General features: G+C 39.4%; 1 protein-coding gene across 1 annotated transcript in view; it reads right to left on the reverse strand.

The window, feature by feature from the left end:
* Positions 1-19901, reverse strand: part of LOC140070825 (dipeptidase 2-like) — a 755511-nt gene that overhangs the window by 237481 nt on the left and 498129 nt on the right. The window contains exon 8 of the mRNA XM_072117775.1: positions 3221-3397. Coding sequence (XP_071973876.1) covers positions 3221-3397 — 177 coding nt within the window. The remainder of the gene's footprint in view (positions 1-3220; positions 3398-19901) is intronic.

Consider the following 19901-nt stretch of genomic DNA (forward strand, 5'->3'; position numbering starts at 1 on the left):
TCCTTGTCGTTTGGGCACTGCGTAGTGCATTTCAGTGCGTAGAAGGCACTGCAGAGAGAGCCTTCTACGCATGCGCGGACGGAAGACGCTGGTCGTTACCTTAGAGATCAGTAAGTGTAAACAGCTTCGGTTTGGCAAACTAATAATTACATTATCTTACAAATAATGAATTATTCGTAATAACTGTAAATTGGTGATTGCAAAATCTGTCTTTATTGCACCTTGTGGCTAGCAATGTCCGTGGCCATACAACCCCTTTAATATTATTTTCCTTTTTTTTCCTTTAAACATCATAACTCTATGGCTGATTACATATTCTGCACTTTACTGTGTAGAATTTATCATCAATTTAAGAAATCATATTATAGATATCACAGTAGATAAAAAATATATGCACGATTGCACTTTATTTATGTAATAGTCATACATTCTTTTTCATTTGTGTAATATAATTAAAACTGTTTATTTTTGAAGTATAGAATACCTTACACTAAGGAACCCACGGTTGTGTATTTTTTGCGAATAATGGGTCTTATTTACTAAGGGTCCGCGGATCGCATTTCCGTCGGACTTCCCGACATTTTCAGTATTTGGCAATCAGATTTTGGCACAGCGGCGCCGGATTTCATACAACAGAAATCGGGTAGTGGGTCATCAAACGATCAGACTGATTCGGACTGAGCGCAGGATTTAACATTCAATTTGTGTCACAAGACATTGCACTGACATGCACCAGGAAGAAGAAGGTGAACTTTGCAAGATCTTTGTGAATCGCAGCAGATGTGCATTCCGGTTGGATAATGCAGTTTTGGGGATCGCACAGGACGGGTAAGTAAATGTGCCATTTTGTCTCATGTGGACTGTTTGTAGACCACACTAGTTGTTTAGAATGGTGTTTGTAATGGTGTCTAGATGTGTGACACTGCTCCTATACTGGACTGCAAGCCACATGCCCAGCCCAGCCAATCACAAGCAACTTAATTGTCTGCTTTTGCAATTAATCAAGCAGTTTCACACTTTTTCCCCAAAACATGGACCCAGATACTGAACCGTGTGCGCCAAACCCATAAAATTCTGTATGAAATGATTTTTGCGTATCCAACCAAACAAAGAAACACAATAAAAAGTGATAAAAAAGTCACATTTGCCCTACATCATACCAATAACAAGTTCAACTCCTCCCATAAAAAGTAAGCCCTAGAACAGCTCAATTAACAAAACAATAAAAATGTGACACCGCTTAGTAGGAGACAGAGATTTTTCTCTCCAAATGAGTTTTTATTCTTTTATTATATCACCATTAGGAGGTGTGATTTTTGTTTTTTTCCTGAAAATCTTCAAAACCTATTTTTGTAGGGACCAATTGAGTCAGAAATGACTTTATAAGGCCTATATGATTTAAAACCCCCAAAAATGACACATTTTAGAAACAGCGCCCTTCAAAATATTGAAAACAAAATTTGTGAAGTTTGTTAACCATATCAGCGTTGAGGTTGAAAAATAAAAGGATGTGAAATGATGAAAATGTAATTTTATTAAACAATATACTCATTGAACACTAAAATTTGTACCTTATCAAGGGGTTAAAAAGAAAAATGCATCTCACAATGTTTGGTGCAATTCCTCCTGAGTAAGCCAATACCCATTTTGTCACTGTATACTGCTGTGGCACTTGGAAAGAAAATAGCGCCGTTCAGTTTTTGGAGGACAAATATGGCTAGAAAATGTTTCATGTGCCCGGAAGCATTTAAGAGCCATATAGGTTCCAAAAACAGAGGTAAGTACACCCCTTGTAGAATTTAGCAAGGTGTAATATGTCATTATGGCCAATTTTACCCCTAATTTTAACAACACCACAAGGGAAAAAATGATCATGAAGATGATGTGCAATGGATGCTCAAGATGGAAATTGAAATTATTTCTGGAAAGTTTGGTGCTCATTATGTGATGCCCAATTTATGGCAATGTGAAACTTAAGTCCTCTGATTAGGAATCATGCTTCATGACGCGAAAGACTCATGAAATACTATCCAGAAAATACAACAGGTCTCTGCGATGATAAAGCACCATGTGTATTTGAGGCAGAATTTGGAGAATTACAAAGGATGTGCTAACAAATCCATAGCCTTGTTGGGGAAATAGATTACCTAAAAAAAATAAAACCAACAAGTGACCCTAGTTTGCAAACTACACCCCTCAAGAAAATAATCAAGGGGTATAGTTAGCAATTTGACCTAACAGTTGTTACAATATTCCTTCTACCAAAATTTAATTCACAACAAAGGTTGGACCTAAATTGTGTAAAATGTGAATGCATTGTGTGTAAGGTGGTAAAATACACCAGGGGATAAACTAAAATTTTCTTACTCTGAAGTTGTATGGTATGTCCTGAATAATTATTTCACGCAGTGACCAGGTTTTCAGGTATTTAGTGTTCTTCCTAACCCCCTGTATCTTTCCTGAGCTGTTCCTCTAGAAGCATTCTGGGGGCTCTCACAGGGAAAATGTTGGCACAACACTGGGACATCTAATCCAGAGGTACTGGGGCCCTGTCCTTCTTGTCTTAATATTATTGCCTTAATCACCACCCTTTGAAAATTGAGAAATGATAAGACATACAGCATAGCAGTGCTGACTTTATGTTTTATTGATTTGTTGAGGTAGCAAAGCTGAGTGTGTAATTTGTCTTATATCTATCTCATAACTCTGATCTGTCTGATCTGTCTTTTTCTTTGTGTCAGATACTAGTAGAATCTACAGACGCTAAATAAAAGTGTAGCTAAACCTTGTACCTTGATAATCTAAGCCCATTGTCAGCACACAGCATCTCGTAGCACAGAGGAATCATGAAGTGTGCCTGCCCACACTGCTGAATTTTTCACTGACCAGCCTAGTTAAGCATGAGACACTCAGGGCTAGTGAACCACAATACCACCTTTGGCATATTTATTATAAATTCTAGCTAGCTCTAGCATAACACCATACTCGGATCATGGGATTTTATGGGAAATTATGACTATATGGGTGAGATTTGTGTTTTTTAAAACCTCAGCCTGCTTTCACACAAATGTGTGCTTTCTTGGCTACAAACGAAGTGACCCATATATCATCAGTGTGTTAGATAATAGAAAAGACTGACTGAGCCATTGATATAGCAGGAATAGGTGTCTTTTAGAGTTGCACACTAATACACAGAAGGGTAAAAAAGCATGTTACTTACAATGTCTAGTAGAATGTCATCAGGCACATTACGCTTTATCCCACATAAAGCAAAGACTGCAGAGTGACTGAATATGACTGGTGCTTTAGAAATTGCAAGAACTTCCCGAGATGTGTTGGAAGAGGTATGAGATAGATCAATGATCATACCCAATCGGTTCATTTCTTTTACTACTTCCTAAAAAAAAAACAATAAAATAATCTTTGTTAGTAATTGTGGCCATCTATTTTAAAATTTCAATGGGCTCTAGGAGAACATCCAACTAAAACTTGTTCTTTACATAGAAAAGACTTACTGCTCTGGTTATTAACCCAAGTCAGGTAGCTGCCTTATTTAACTATTTCACTGCCAAGGACATCCTTACAATGTAGCAGCTCAGTGGTCAAGGACAAATGTAATATGTCCTAGACACTGAAAGCTATAACTTTGCATTGGTGTCACCTAAAATCCTCTGGTGTCATTTGAAGGATACCATTCCATATGGTACCATGATTGTGTTTCGAAGTGCAAGAAAACCAAAGTTATTCCCAGTTAAAGTGAATTTAGGCTGTGTGGTCTTTATATATACGATTCTCACTCCTGATTTTCACTTTAACAGTTAATATCTTTGGTTGCCTGGAACCTAGAAATAAATTAAAATCATGTGAAAGAAGAGATTCGAATGACAACAGAACTATAAATCTGCCATCAATCTAGAGTTATAGCCTTCTGAAGTGTACCCCCCCCCTTCCAGTCCTTTAGTCATCAGGCAGCAGGATGAAGAAGGGAGCTACAGAGAGGGATCACCCACAGCTTGCAAATAACCTAAATTTTATCTTACTTATTTTCTACTTTTACTTTTATCTTTACTTATGTTCATGTCATTAACCCTCTCTTACCCAGATCGAAGAGGACACTTGCTGTACGATTATCATATATTGAGTGATCTTTTATTTTCAGTATTTTTAGCAGGTGAACAGTTGATCCTCTCCACCTAATTTGGCCACCCTGTGCTTAACCAAACAGTTGCAGGTAACACGTAATCACATTCCTGTTTTTTTATTTTACACTATGCCTCTATTAATTATACCTACGTTAATTAACATATGTATATGTTACCCTGTTGCTTTGCAGTTGTGTGAAATCATATATCTGTGTGATTCTGGATGCTATTTTCTGCAAAAAATGTGGCGGATCCCACATTCCCTTTGAAGCAAAGTCATTTGAATATACAGTATACATGTGGGATATGTATCAATGCCTCTCATCTTACTGTTTTTTGAAAGCACATAAAAAAAGAACATATAATAAAGCAGAAAAATTACTTTATCAGATAAATACATACAATTCATAATATAGACACCAGACATACACAATAAAACAATTAAAAAGGGTAAAATAATTACCATACGCAGTGGAAAAAGAGAGGGCATTCATCCACATATATATGCGGTTCATCATATATCAATTTTGATCTCATCTTAAGCAGACTTAGGCACTTTTTGTCATCTTGGTGTCCCATAGGAACAGGTCCTTACATATATTAATCCCTCCTTTTGTGGTTTCAAATATTTTGCTGCATATAAGACTTGGTTTATATTTGCATATTGTGGTATATTTCCATCATACCATCTTTATTAAGATTCATGTACCTACAGGCTTATTGTTATTTGTAATAAATACTGACGGTAGGTTGGAGATATTTGCTACATCCTCGATCATTCTACCAATTTTGTACTGTATTTGCCATCTAGTTGTGACTTAGTTTGTTGACCTCTCCTTTGTTATTTGTCTTATTTGTTTACCCTTGGCATAGGAAGTGGATTTTGTCCAGCTATTGGCCACCATTTAGGGTGGACCCAATAAGCAGGCAGGTAACAGTTTAGAGCTCACTGTCCTTGTTTGTGTCCTGCTATTACAGATTGACCAGCCCAAACAAATAATATACCTTACTGGAGGCAATTGGCAGTCAGTTACAGAGCCATGTTTACATGGCACAGGATCTGGCAGAGTGGGTTCAAGAACAGGAACTATGCCCCCTTCAGGTCAGTTTGTGTCTTAATTTACAGGAAAGTCTTTAAACAACCCACATTCTCTGATCATAAAAGCAGACATCATTGGTAATAATTAATAACACTTCCACGGTATGTTATCGGTCCACAATTAGAAGGTAGACCTGGCTCACTAGTACTCTGTCACTCTGACACTTCACATACACACAATAAAGTTGGGAACTCACTGGTGAATATCTACTATATCAGGATGAAAATTTCATCAGGACTTCTCCTGGCTGTGAATCAGGATTCTTGCACGTTTATCGCTCTGGGTTCAGCTCATGAAAAAGTTCCTCTTGGAAAGTTATTTGTTCCACCCACTAGTGTTACCAGGGTACCAAGGCATTGCTGGAACCAAGCATCTACTGTCTAGGTCCTATTAGTGGCCATCCTGGTCACGTGACGTTGAATGCTTTCCTTAAGTTTTGAGGGGATCCTTCATCCACTGCCTCTTCCTAATAAGCCTTGGACTCATATTTGAATGGCCCTGAGGAGTGTAGATGGATCTCTGGCAAAGACCCTGCATATCCTCAGGTTGTATTATCACCAGAACTCTTTCAAACTTGATGAACCTAATGAAGGTCTAGTGGCCTATCATAGTCTGTTCAGCTCTGTTATTATCTGCTATTTGAATTCTCCTTTTCTTGCTTCTGGTTTCTGAATATTTGGTACATCCTCAATTATTCTACCATCTATACGAGTCTGTACTGTATCTGCCATCTAGTTGTGACTCGGATTGGTCACCTCCCTTTTATGTTATTTGTCTGTTCTGTTACCTGTTCACATTTGGCGTAGGAACGGAACGTCATGCAGTTATTGGCCATTGTTGTTTGGGTAAACCAAATAAGCAGACAGGAGACAGTTTGGGAGCCTTGGTTTTAGGCCTTACTGTACTTCTTTGTATCCTGCTTTTGCAAGTTATTTTGTAGTTAAATAGGCCTTTTGTTAAAATTGAAAAATTGTAAATGAAGTGGTTAAGAATCTCTGCTTATTTTGTAAGGAAACAGGTTGAAAAGTATCCCTCAGTAAGACCCCTAACACACTTGGATACACCACAATAGCGAATGTGTAAGGGACTTAACAGTTTAACTTTTCTGTTGTCAAGGCAGATCTGTCTACCAGATCTGGAGATATTCAGCTCACCTGATTAACCGCCTACTGACTGTTCCCAAGCAGAACTCTAGTTACAAGATTCAAAACAAAATCAGAATGACAGCCGACTCATTTCTGGTGCAAATGTGTCCCATACTGTATGGCTAAATGTAATACAAGCAATTTAAAGTCCCTCCCCCTATTTTCTAAACCATGTCCATTGTCCTCCCATTTCCTTACCCACAAGCATAGTATAATATCGACCTTAATGCAACTGAACAACTTATAATATCTCCTCTTTAATTTTCTCTCTCCAAAATTATACCAAAGCTTTCTGTACTCTTACCCATACCACTACTCATATGGTGTGGACCCTGTCCTCCATCCCCCTCATATTTTGGCCTCCTGTCCTCTATCCCACTCATATTTTGACCACCTGTCCTCCATCGTTCTCTTATTGGGGCCTCCTTCCCTATATCCTCCCTCATATTGTTGTGTCTCGTCCTCCATCCTCCCTCATATCATGGCCTCCTGTCCTCCATCCTCCCCCATATCGTGGTCTTCTGTCCTCCAACCTCCCACATGTTGTGCCCTTCTGTCCTCCATCCTCCTTATATTGTGGCCTCCTATTCTCCATCCTACCGCATATGGTGGCCCCCTGTCCTTCTTGCTCCCTCATATCGTGGGCTCCTGTCTTCCATCCTCCATATTGTGGCCTCCTCCCCTTTATCTTCCAAGTATTGTGGCCTTGTGCCATGTGCCACCTCCCCTTCATCCTCCTCATATTGTGGCCTCCTGCCCTCCATCCTCTTCATATTTTGGCCTCCATTCTCTTCATATTGTGGTCTCCTGTCCTTCATACTCCTATTGTGGCCTCCATTCCTCCATTATCTTCATCCTGTGGCCTCGTGGCCTCCATTCTCCTCTTCCTGTGGCCAACTGTCCTCCATTCTTCTCTTCCTGTGGCTTCTCGTCCTCCATCCTCCCTCTCCCCTGTTTCTGAGTATTAAACAAAAAAATCTGTTACTTACCACAAAGTCCTTGAAACAAAAAAGATGAGCGGGCAGTACCTATATAATATTATGCATAATAATATCCACGCATCCCAAGCAGCAATATGTAACCACAACAATAGACAAAGGTGGATGCGTATACAGGATATAACAATAATAAAGTTTATTAATTCATAAAGTAACTATACATACAGGACAATCAAAAGATTAAAAAAACTTAAAAAATACATCCACCGGATGTATACAGCTACCAAGGGCAAGTGATGCCCAAATATTCCCTATCCCAAGTTGGTCAATCTAATATCCGCACACAGGTACAATACTCAATAATAATTCATGTATAAACAATCAGTAAACAAGGTACATAAAGTGGCCTGTGCAGATAAGGTGCATGAATGAAGTTGTCCCTGAACCTGGTCATACAATACCAAAGGTGGTCCCAGAGTAGGAGAGTGACAGGTTAATGCGAACTGGTTGCAGGGGCAGCCAAAAGGGGGAGGAGGGAGTAAGGCAGACCCCATGCATATCGTTACCCGAACTGGTGACTTCCTCAGGGGTAAATGTGTGTATAGTGTGATGGTCCTGTTTAAATACCCCTCCGGGAGGCCACACCTCTAAAAGTAAGGTCCATGATTGGATGCAACAAGCTACCTGGAACGTTGATATGCTTCCAAAGGGGACGGCGTGTGGGCGGTAACTACCACGCATGTCACATGACAGGTCACATGACAGGTCATATGACAGGTCACATGATCGAAGATCCGGTTTAATGAGATTCTTTCTTCTTCTTTTTTCAGTCCCCCCTAATTGTCACTTCACTGAGTATGCATGTATTCACTCACTTCATTTCTTATCACCTTAATTAGGGTTGGTTCACCCCCATCCATGTATCACCACACGAGAGCTTCTCTCCTTATTGACACTCATTCAGGTGTGGGTCACTTTTTTCACTTTCTTACCCCTGCGGCAGGACCTTATCCTTTAAGACATTATCAACATATAATATTAATGGGTTGTGCTCTTCACTTGCAGAATTTTGCACGTATCCTAGAACTATGCCTTATGAGGATTTTTCGCTAACACTCAAGTTTGTTTATACATGAATTATTATTGAGTATTGTACCTGTGTGCGGATATTAGATTGACCAACTTGGGATAGGGAGTATTTGGGCATCACTTGCCCTTGGTAGCTGTATACATCCGTTGGATGTATTTTTTAAGTGTTTTTAATCTTTTGATTGTCCTGTATGTATAGTTACTTTATGAATTAATAATCTTTGTTATTGTTATATCCTGTATACGCATCCACCTTTGTCTTTTGTTGTGGTTACATATTACCACAAAGTCCTCCTTCCTCTTCTCCTGTACTCTGACTGTGGCTTGGAAGAGAAGATTTTTAAATGTTTAAATCACTTGACCTAGTTCCTCAGAGCAAGTTCAAGAAATATTGTGGTTATATGAGGTCACATGACCTAACTAAATAGACAAACAGTGTTTATCAGAGTAGCTGAAAAGATGACTACGGTATATTGATTATGTAAGTAATATGAAATGTATGTATGAAAAAACATCTGATGGAGTACATATACGATAATGTGGGTAAATATACCATAAACAGTTAATTAATTATCACCACAAGTGGATTACAAAATGTCAGTAATTGATACATTAATATAGCTCTGTAATCTGACCCATTCATGAACAAGAACATTCTTTATACAATTTCGAGTAAGTGGCTTTCTATTTGCAGGTGTTTTGCATTGGGGTTCTGTGATATGTCCTATATGCTAATATGTCCTAATAGCATGTCTACTGGTGTATTAGTTAGCCTTGAGTTACCATGGGCCATGTACATCGGAAACGCGTTGGTTGTCATCTTGTCCAGTGTAAACCAGCATTGTGATTTTGGACAAAAAAGATCTCTAATTTTATTTCAGAATTGTTTACCAGGCTGAAGACAGGACTTTCTCTCCTCTGCTTTCTGCTTAATTATACAAATCTAAACACCCTAGTTTTAGTATGGTAAGGGCATTACTTTTAAACAACAATATGAGTGAAGAGTGAAGTGAAGAGGTTAATTCCACATGCACACTATCCAGCTTAAAATAAAATGTAACACACCAAACAGAAAAAAGGGGGGTAGGAATTTAGGGCCATATACCGCCCCCTAAATAAATAGAAAACCCATCAAAGAAGAATGAGAGTACCAAATTAATAAAGTATAAAACAATGTAAACTTTATTAGATACAAATAATGACATCAATTGTAAAAAATAGGCAAACAAGATGAAAGGATAACAAACAGACAAGAAGTGTAACTACAAGGGCCCGGGTGTAATCATATAAAAGACGTATGTAAACATATCCTGTATATCACTTAAAGTGCTTAGTAGGACCAAATCCGGCCAAAATCTGTAAACAAGTGAGCAGGACAAGTAAGTATGCGCATACAAACCATGGACCCAAGAGAGGAAACACAGCCCCGACACGTGTTTCGCCACGGAATGGCTTCTTCTGGGGGAGTTCTGGAAAATGGAGCAGCTGGGTATTTAAATAGCCAAGGACCAATCAGGTCGCTTAAAGTGTAGGGCGTGGATATCCTGGGATCGTAGCCGTGTAATTGAAACACGGTACCGGCATCGCGTCACGGTATAGTGACTCTCGTTATCGCGAGATGTAGTCACATGACCGCAGCACAGAGGCCGGGCCCAGAGGCAAGGTGAGGGCGGTGACAAAGATAGAGCTGCCCAATAGAACGGCTCGCAGAGCCGCGTATCCAAGGAAACCCCCAGTCAACTGAATAAAGGTAGGTGAAAAAAGTTATAAATATGTGAATGAACGTATACAGTGGTAGGAGCGTGGTCCGAATAGTAACTACACTAAAAGTGGAAAAGTTTATACAACCTGGGTGAAGATTAAGTAATTATCTATACCTATAGTGTAAGAAGAGGTAATCGCCTCTATAGCTATAAAATGCATCAATGTATGCAAGTAATCAATGCCATAGGTGAAACTCCAGGACTAGAGTGCGAGATACTGTACAAGTATATATATAAATAACAATGGCAAATATGGCACATAAAGTGGACAAATGTAAAAGCAGGGCAACAACATATGAATAGTAAAAGAGTAAAAAACCTATAGTGTATACCTATAAATGTAGTGCATGATTATGTGGTACAAATAGAATCAATGGTATATAGTATGGAATGATAACGTCAATGTATTTGCAAAGACATGGGATAAAAATATTGTACACAAATAGTAAAAAATACAAAAAATACAAAAATATGTATGTATGAGGTGACATGCAGTGCTCCCCAAGTGCATAAAGTGACAAGTGCAAATAAAATAGCGTGAAGATGACTGAATAGTCCTGAGACAAATGGACAATGGGAGTGGGTAAGAAGATCCTGGGTGTAGACATCAAACAGGGGGTTCCTTCAGGGTATCCATTCAGGTAGAGAAGGTCCATAAATGGGGTCATATAAATTGCGGAGAACACACCAGCTAGCTAAGAAAAAAATGCAAAGAAGGAGAAGAAGAAAATTAAAAAGTTAAAACCAACATATTAAAAAAAGACAGTATATACATCAGCTCCAATTTCAAAGCACCTGGATCCGATACCAAAGCAATTCAAAGGAAAGATACAAAACTTAAATTTTCATTTAACCCATTGGGATCTACAGTATTCAGTCTGAAAATCCATCTGGCCTCTTTCTGTGCCAGAATGCGTCTCCAATTACCACCCCTATAATCAATCAAGACCCTGTCGATGCCCCTTACCTTAAGAAGTGAGCCGTCACAGTTATGATGTAATTTGAAGTGTCTTGGAAAGGTGTTTAGATTCTTGTCAGCCTCCTCGTTCTTGCTGGCTTCTTTCCCCAGGACGTGCTCTCTAATTCTTCTCCGTAGCTCCCTGGAGGTAAGGATCAAATAGCGATCCTGGAAACTACAGACCCGTAAGTCTAACTGCTGTGGTGGGGAAAATATTTGAGGGGTTTATTAGAGATGCTATCCTGGAGTATCTCACTGTGCACAACCTTATAACCCAGCGTCAGCATGGGTTTATGAGAGATCGGTCCTGTCAGACTAATCTGATTGGTTTCTACGAGGAGGTAAGTTCAAGACTGGATCTGGGGGACGCTGTGGATGTTGTATATCTGGACTTCTCAAAGGCATTTGACACCGTGCCACATAAAAGGTTGGTATATAAAATGAGACTGCTGGGAATAGGAGAAAATCTGTGTATCTGGGTAAGTAATTGGCTTAGTGATAGAAAAAAGAGGGTGGTCATTAATGGCACATTCTCAGATTGGGTTGATGTTACCAGTGGAGTGCCACAGGGGTCAGTATTGGGGCCACTTCTTTTTAATATTTTTATTAATGACCTTGTAGTGGGTTTACACAGTCAAGTTTCAATATTTGCAGATGATACTAAGCTGTGTAAAGTAATAAATACTGAGGTCGATAGTTTAGCATTACAGAGGGATTTGTGGAAGCTTGAGGGATGGGCAGAGAAATGGTTGATGAGGTTTAATGTAGATAAATGTAAAGTTATGCACTTGGGCCATGGAAACAAAAAGTATAATTATGTTCTAAACGGTCAATTACTTAGTAAAACTGAAGCTGAAAAGGACTTGGGCGTATTGGTGGATGGTAAACTTAATTTTAGTGACCAGAGCCAGGCGGCTGCTGCTAAAGCAAATAAAATAATGGGATGTATCAAGAGAGGAATAGATTCTCATGATAAAGACATAGTTTTGCCCTTATACAAATCCCTGGTCAGACCACACATGGAATATTGTGTACAGTTTTGGGCACCAGTGTATAAAAAGGATATAATAGAGCTGGAACGGGTGCAGAGGAGAGCAACCAGGATTATTAGGGGAATGGGGGGATTAGAGTACACTGACAGATTACAAAATTTGGGATTATTCAGTTTAGAAAAAAGACGACTGAGGGGAGACCTCATTACAATGTACAAATACCTGAACGGACAGTGCAAGGATCTCTCCAAAGATCTTTTTATACCTAGGCCTGTGACCAGGACAAGGGGTCATCCTCTACGCCTAGAGGAGAGGCGATTCTACCATCACCATAGACAAAGGTTCTTTACTGTAAGAGCAGTGAGACTGTGGAACTCTCTGCCGCAGGAGGTTGTTATGGCCGACTCTATGTACATGTTCAAGAGAGGCCTGGATGACTTTCTGGAGAGAAAAAATATCACGGGTTATGGGGATAAAACATTTATTTAATTCTTGAAGGTTGGACTTGATGGACTTGCGTCTCCTTCCAGCCTTATATACTATGATACTATGAAGACCCACATAGGACAAGCCACAGGGGCACGTCGCCAGATAGATGACACCTACAGTGGTACAGTTGATGGAATGAGTAATGGTAAACTCCCTGTGGTGGGGGGCATCCCAGAATGTATTGGTCTTCTCCATATTGGGGCATGCAACGCATGAACCGCATGATTTTGAGCCCCATTTAGGACCCCTTGAACCAAAAAGTCTGTTGACCAGTTGACCTTAGTGGTAACTTCTAACTAAACAATCTTTAAGGTTTTTTGATCTTCGATAGGTAATGGATGGGTATGTTGGAAGGTATTGTTCCAATGTATGGTCAATGCGTAACACTGACCAATGTTTGGCCAAGATGGATCGAACAGCTTCACTTTGGGAATCATATGTGGTGATAAATCTCACTAGATCTCCCTTCCCTGCCTTTTTCCTTTTCTGAGTTAGGAGGTCCGTTCTCTTCGTTCGTTTGGCACGTTGGTACCCTTGCTCAATAGTTCTTATCGGGTACCCCCTTTCTCGAAAACGTACCTTCATATCTGTTGCTTGTCTTTCAAAGTTTGAGTCTGTGGAGCAGATTCTCCGAATCCTTAAGAACTGTCCAGTTGGTATACTTCTGATTAACTTTGGAGGGTGTGACGATGATGCGTGTAACAGCGAATTAGTGGAGGTTTCCTTCCTGTATGCATCACTCACAATTCCCATTCTCGTCGATGTTAAATAATACATCTAGGAACATCTAGGTCTTGATTGATAATAGGGGTGGTAATTGGAGACGCATTCTGGCACAGAAAGAAGCCAGATGGATTTTCAGACTGAATATTGTAGTTCCCAATGGGTTAAATGAAAATTTAAGTTTTGTATCTTTCCTTTGAATTGCTTTGGTATCGGATCCAGGTGCTTTGAAATTGGAGCTGATGTATATACTGTCTTTTTTTAATATGTTGGTTTTAACTTTTTAATTTTCTTCTTCTCCTTCTTTGCATTTTTTTCTTAGCTACCTGGTGTGTTCTCCGCAATTTATATGACCCCATTTATGGACCTTCTCTACCTGAATGGATACCCTGATGCCTCAGAGGAACCCCCTGTTTGATGCCTACACCCAGGATCCTCTTACCCACTCCCATTGTCCATTTGTCTCAGGACTATTCAGTCATCTTCACCCTATTTTATTTGCACTTGTCACTTTATGCACTTGGGGAGCACTGCATGTCACCTCACAATTTGTTTGCGCTTTATCACATATTTTTGTATTTTTTACTATTTGTGTACAATATTTTTATCCCATGTCTTTGCACATACATCGACGTTATCATTCCATCCTATATACCATTGATTCTATTTGTACCACATAATCATGCACTACATTTATAGGTATACACTATAGGTTTTTTACTCTTTTACTATTCATATGTTGTTGCCCTGTTTTTACATTTGTCCACTTTATGTGCCATATTTGCCATTGTTATTTATATATATACTTGTACAGTATCTCGCACTCTAGTCCTGGTGTTTCACCTATGGCATTGATTACTTGCATACATTGGTGCATTTTATAGCTATAGAGGCGATTACCTCTTCTTACACCCAGGTTGTATAAACTTTTCCACTTGTAGTGTAGTTCCATATGATATGTTACTATTCGGGCCACGCTCCTACCACTGTATACGTTCATTCACATATTTATAACTTTTTTCACCTACCTTTATTCAGTTGACTGGGTGTTTCCTTGGTTACGCGGCTCTGCGAGCCGTTCTATTGGGCAGCTCTATTTTTGTCACCGCCCTCACCTTACCTCTGGGCCCGGCCTCTGTGCTGCGGTCATGTGACTACATCTCACTATACTGTGATGCCGGCACCGTGTTTCAATTACACGGCTACGATCCCAGGATATCCACGCCCTACACTTTAGGCGACCTGATTGGTCCTTGGCTATTTAAATACCCAGCTGCTCCATTTTCCAGCACTCCCCCAGAAGAAGCCATTCCGTGGCGAAACACGTGTCGGGGCTGTGTTTCCTCTCTTGGGTCCGTGGTTTGTATGCGCATACTTACTTGTCCTGCTCACTTGTTTACAGATTTTGACCGGATTTGGTCCTACTAAGCACTTTAACCCCTTAGCGCTCTGCGCCGTAGCTGTACTGCGCTGAGTCCCGCGATTAGCGCTCAGCGCAGTACAGCTACTGCGCAGAGCCGATGCCGGTTCAGCGCTGCATAGCAGCCGAACCGGCATCGTTAGCCGCGGGAATTCAGCGAAATTTACCGCTGACATCCCCGGCTAACACCCGCGGTCGGAGTGGGCTCCGATCGCGGGTGTTTAACCCGTTAAATGCCGCGGTCAACGCGACCGCGGCATTTAACATGCCTTCTGAGGGTCTTTACCCCACGATCGCAGTGCATAGGCTGGCACTGCTAATACCCTGCAATACATTAGTATTGCAGAGTATTATCAAGAACAAGCAATCAGATGATTGCTTGTTCATATCCCATGGTGGATCATGTAAAAAATGTACAAAATAATGTTTTTCAATAAAAAATTACTTTATAAATCACTAAAAATGCCCATAAGCCCCAAAACATATAAAGAGACATATAACGCTCAAAAAAGTCTAAATCATAACACAAACCCCACATATATAGTATCACCGCGTCCATAACAATCCATAGAATAAAACTAAATAACTATTGAACCCATATGATGAACGCCGTAAAAAAAAAAGTCAAAAACCCGCCAAAAATTATGATTTTTACCTATTATATCCCACTAAAAATGCAATAAAAAGTGATCAACAAAACATATGTACTCCAGAATGATATTGTTGCAAAGAACAACATGTCCCGCAAAAAACAAGCCATCAACCAGCTCTGTAGCCAAAAACGTAACAATGTTATGCCACTTGGAAGACAGTGATGCAAAAATGATAGATTTTTCCCCACATTAGGGTTTTATTTGGCAAATTTAGTAAAACATAAGAAAAAATATTCATGTCTGGTATCCCCGTAATCGTATCGACCCATAGAATAAAGATAACAGGATTATTAGGCTATACGGTGAACACGAAAAAAAAAAAAGTAAAAATCCAGTACAGAATTGATGCTTTTCCACTCATGACCTCAAAAAAAGTTCCAAAATTTTCAACAATAGGTGATACCAACCCCAAAATGGTAACACTGGAAAAAGCATCTCGTCCCGCAAAAAAATGCCATCACATGGCCCAAATAACGGAAAAGCGAAAATTTTATAGCCTTCAAAAGGGGGCAACCAGAAAACTAAAATCCTGGCAGCTGCAGGGTGCTCCTTCCCTTCTGCGCCTCGCTGTGCCCCCATAACACAAGTAATGTCCACATGTGGGGGGTCGCTGCACTCAGGAGAAATTGTAGAACAAATTTTATGGTGAGTTTTCTCTTTTTATCTTTTGGAAATGTGTAAATTTTAGGGCTAAATGAACGTATAACCGACAAAATTTGACCATTCTAAATTTCACCGCCATTTTGATTCAATTACTATGAAGATCTCAAGGTGTTAACAATCTTTGTAAATACTGTTTCTGATAGTTTGTGGGGTGCAGATTTGAAAATGGGTTGGTTATATAGGGGGTTTTGTTGCTAAATATGTAAAATTTGATTTTAAACAGTATTTATCCCCAAAATAGTCAATTCCGAAAATACGGAAAATCGCTATTCGATTTGTAGGCCGCGTGACGTCAAAATAAATTATCCAAACATTTCAAAAATTATGAAAATGTAAAGTAGACAAATGGGAAATGTTATTCTGCAAGTTATTTAGGTGGTAAATCTATCTGCCTGAAAACGCGGTGATTTTGAATTTCGAAAATGGCAAATTTTTCTAAAAATTCATCATTTTTTTCTTTTTTTTGTAAATAAACGCAAAACGCAGCCAAAATTTACCACTAAAATGAAGTACAACATGTGGGGAAAAAACAATCTCAGAATCACTTTGATAAGTAACAGTGTTCAAAAGTTATTACCACAGGAAGAGACACTGGTCAAATTTAAAAAAAAAGTTGCGAGCCTTAACCTGCAAACAGGCTGCGTCCTTAAGGGGTTAAGTGATATACAGGATATGTTTACATACGTCTTTTATATGATTACACCCGGGCCCTTGTAGTTACACTTCTTGTCTGTTTGTTATCCTTTCATCTTGTTTGCCTATTTTCTACAATTGATGTCATTACAGGCGGTCCGCCTACTTAAAACACTGGATGTAATCACAGGAGATAAGTGCTGATATATTTAAAACATTACAAACAGATATAAAAATCCATTGTTGCAAGAATTAAATAAACATTAATATTAGAAAAAGAGAAAACAGGACATAGTATATATGGGAAAACAAAAGAACCATCTTACATTACAATCTGTTGTAGTTCTTTTCTTAATACTGACAAATGACGTCTAGTCTTTTGTTTAACCCTTTTGCTACTTGAGTTTCAAGAGAGAAAATCCAATAAGTTTCCCGGTTGAGAAGCTTTCTTTTGTGGTCGCCTCCCCATACTGGTCTACACACTTTTTCAATGCCCAAACATCAGAAAGTACTGCAATCTCCATCATGTTATCTTCTTTAAAAAAAATCAAAGAGAATATAACTAAACTTGAACAAAATATTATGGATTTGAAAAAATCTAAGTTCCAACGTGATACACAGGACTATGCTCTTGATAAAGTGTATGATTGGAGAAAGACTAAATCTCCTGGTCCGGGTGCCACTAAAAAGTCAATTTTAAAAATACAAAGGGTAATAAAACCGACCTTAAAGTGAGTTTCTCGGACACAGAACAGGAAACTTCTTTTAATGCTACTTCTGGCGATGCATCGGACTCATCTGCAAGTTCCAGTTCAGTGAAAAACAAAAAGAAAAACGCAAGGATAATAAAACATCAAAAAACGGAGAAGAGCCGGAGAAGAGCCGGACGAAAGCACAGGTAAACGATATGTGCTGAGACAACAGACAAAAAAGGACAATCCAGTAATCAATATTTCCAGTTACATTGTGTCAAAAGAACACACTGAGTTACTTTCAAAGGGCTTGGGTTTCTGTCCATCTGCGTCATTTGATGTTTTTTCATACATTGTTGGACGTTAATAAATTTGCTAGAAATGTTACTTTAAAAATACATTTTTCTTCCATGAAAGACAACGATTGTAGAAATAGTAGTGTGGATGTAGTCAATGAATGCAATCATCCAAATTTGTCTCTCAATACCTGAACGAACTCGTCCTTGGACCAAATGCACATTACTATGCTTAGATGTCTAGCTGCTGAATCAAAAGATAGTATAGTGGTTGATAGAAAGCAGACCTTTAGAACGTGTAATCAATATTTTTATCCTGTCCAATCGCGTCCTGACTACTTAGATGTTTTCATAATAAAGTGGAACAGGATTTAATCAAACTAGACAAAGTTGTCTCTGATAACAAACAGACTGGGGCACATTTACTAAAGGGTCCGCAGCCGCGAATCCGTTGGGTTTTTCCCGAATATTTCCGCTTTGCATTGTATTTCACGGGATTGTGGCGCACGCGATCGACTTTTGGCGCAATCGCGCCGACTTTCGCACGACAGAAATAGGGGGCCGTGGCCGCCGGACAACCCGAAGAATTCGGAAAAACCGCGGAATTTAAAAAACCATTTGTGTCGCAAAGATCAAGATCAAGCACTCACATACACCAGAAAAAAGCAGGTGAACTTCGGCGGACCTCGGCGGACCTCGGCGCAGCAGCGAAACATGGTGAATATCGGCGCACGGACCAGTGAATCCCGGCAGAACCCGAATCAGCGTCGGAGAACCCGCCGCTGGATCGCGACTGGACCGGGTAAGTAAATAAATAATCTTTATTATAATTTTTAACAATAAAAACATTTACATCGAGACACAGACCAAGCAACATTTTTCAGGTACAATAGATGAAATGTCATTTCAAAATATCACCAATGCGTCAACGTATAATTTTTCAGTTGAACTATCTTAACTTTTATCATCTTGGTCCTATGTAAAATGTACTTTGAACCAGATATCCCTCCCTCACCCTCCCCCTGAGAATCCGCTGGGTACCCGAGCAAGCATGGAAAGAGAAAAAGAGGAAAAAGGAAAAAGAAAAAAAAAGGGGGGGGGGAATAAAGAAGCCCCTTCCCTTTCTCTCCTCCCCCTCCCCCGCTCCCCAACAGTTTTAGTTTCTCAGCACCAATTATCCCAACATTTAGTTCTCTAAAGCCCCCATAACCTGTTCTTAACACAGATGTCTTAATATTTTTTAATTTGGCAAGAAAGATGGTACCAACTTTCCATTTTTGGATAATCATTGGAACCCCATTTCCTGGCTATACAAGTTAATGCAATGTTCATTAATTTAATAATCAAATTTCCATATTGTCTCTTTACTAAACCCTGGTCCAAAAGACCAAAAATAGCAGTAGTGAGCGTTGGTTCCAAGGAGATCTTAAGAGTAACCGAGATCTTCTTCCCAATAAGTTCTAATACCTGGACATAACCAGGCCAAATGGATAAAATTTGCCTCTGCGGCTTGACATTTTCAACAGTTCGAGTTCTCCCTAATCTCCCTAATTCTGTGTAAATCCAATGGTGTGTAATATAGTGCAAAAAGAAAAATTGTATAAGCTTATGGTTCCAATTACTGGAACCTTTCTTAGTGTTCCTGTGTATTTCGCTCCATTCATTCTCGTTCATCTTCCCTATTACTTTTTCCCATTTATTGCGTGAGTTGTGTTCCATATGTGCTGAATAATCATTTCTTAGGTGTTTTTATATTTCAGATATGATTTTATTACAATCGTTTGTGTTACGAATAAAATCAAGACATTTTTGTGTTACTAAAGAAAGTTTGCTATATTGTGATTTACTGTTTATTATATGTGATAATTGATTGTAACGCAACCAGTTCTCTTTCTTCAAACCATAACTGGAACATAATGCAGAGAAGGACATCATTTGGCCGTCAGTCATAATTTGAGAGAGGTATCTAATCCCTGTTCTCCACCAAAAGATTTTATCTTGGAGTATCATTGGGTCTCTTAAAAACGAGTTAAACCACAGTGGGGTCTCCTGTATATATCCTTGAAGACCAAGTGCAACACCCTCGCCGATGCAATGGCGAAGGAGTGCTTGCGAATAAGCCCCACAGCATGTCATCACATAACACAGGGGACATTGCAGTGGTTAATCCTGCCTGGCAAGGCAGAAGTTAATTGTTCTGTGTGA

The sequence above is a fragment of the Engystomops pustulosus genome, chromosome 7 (assembly GCF_040894005.1).
Source record: "Engystomops pustulosus chromosome 7, aEngPut4.maternal, whole genome shotgun sequence".
In the NCBI taxonomy this organism is placed as follows: domain Eukaryota; kingdom Metazoa; phylum Chordata; class Amphibia; order Anura; family Leptodactylidae; genus Engystomops; species Engystomops pustulosus.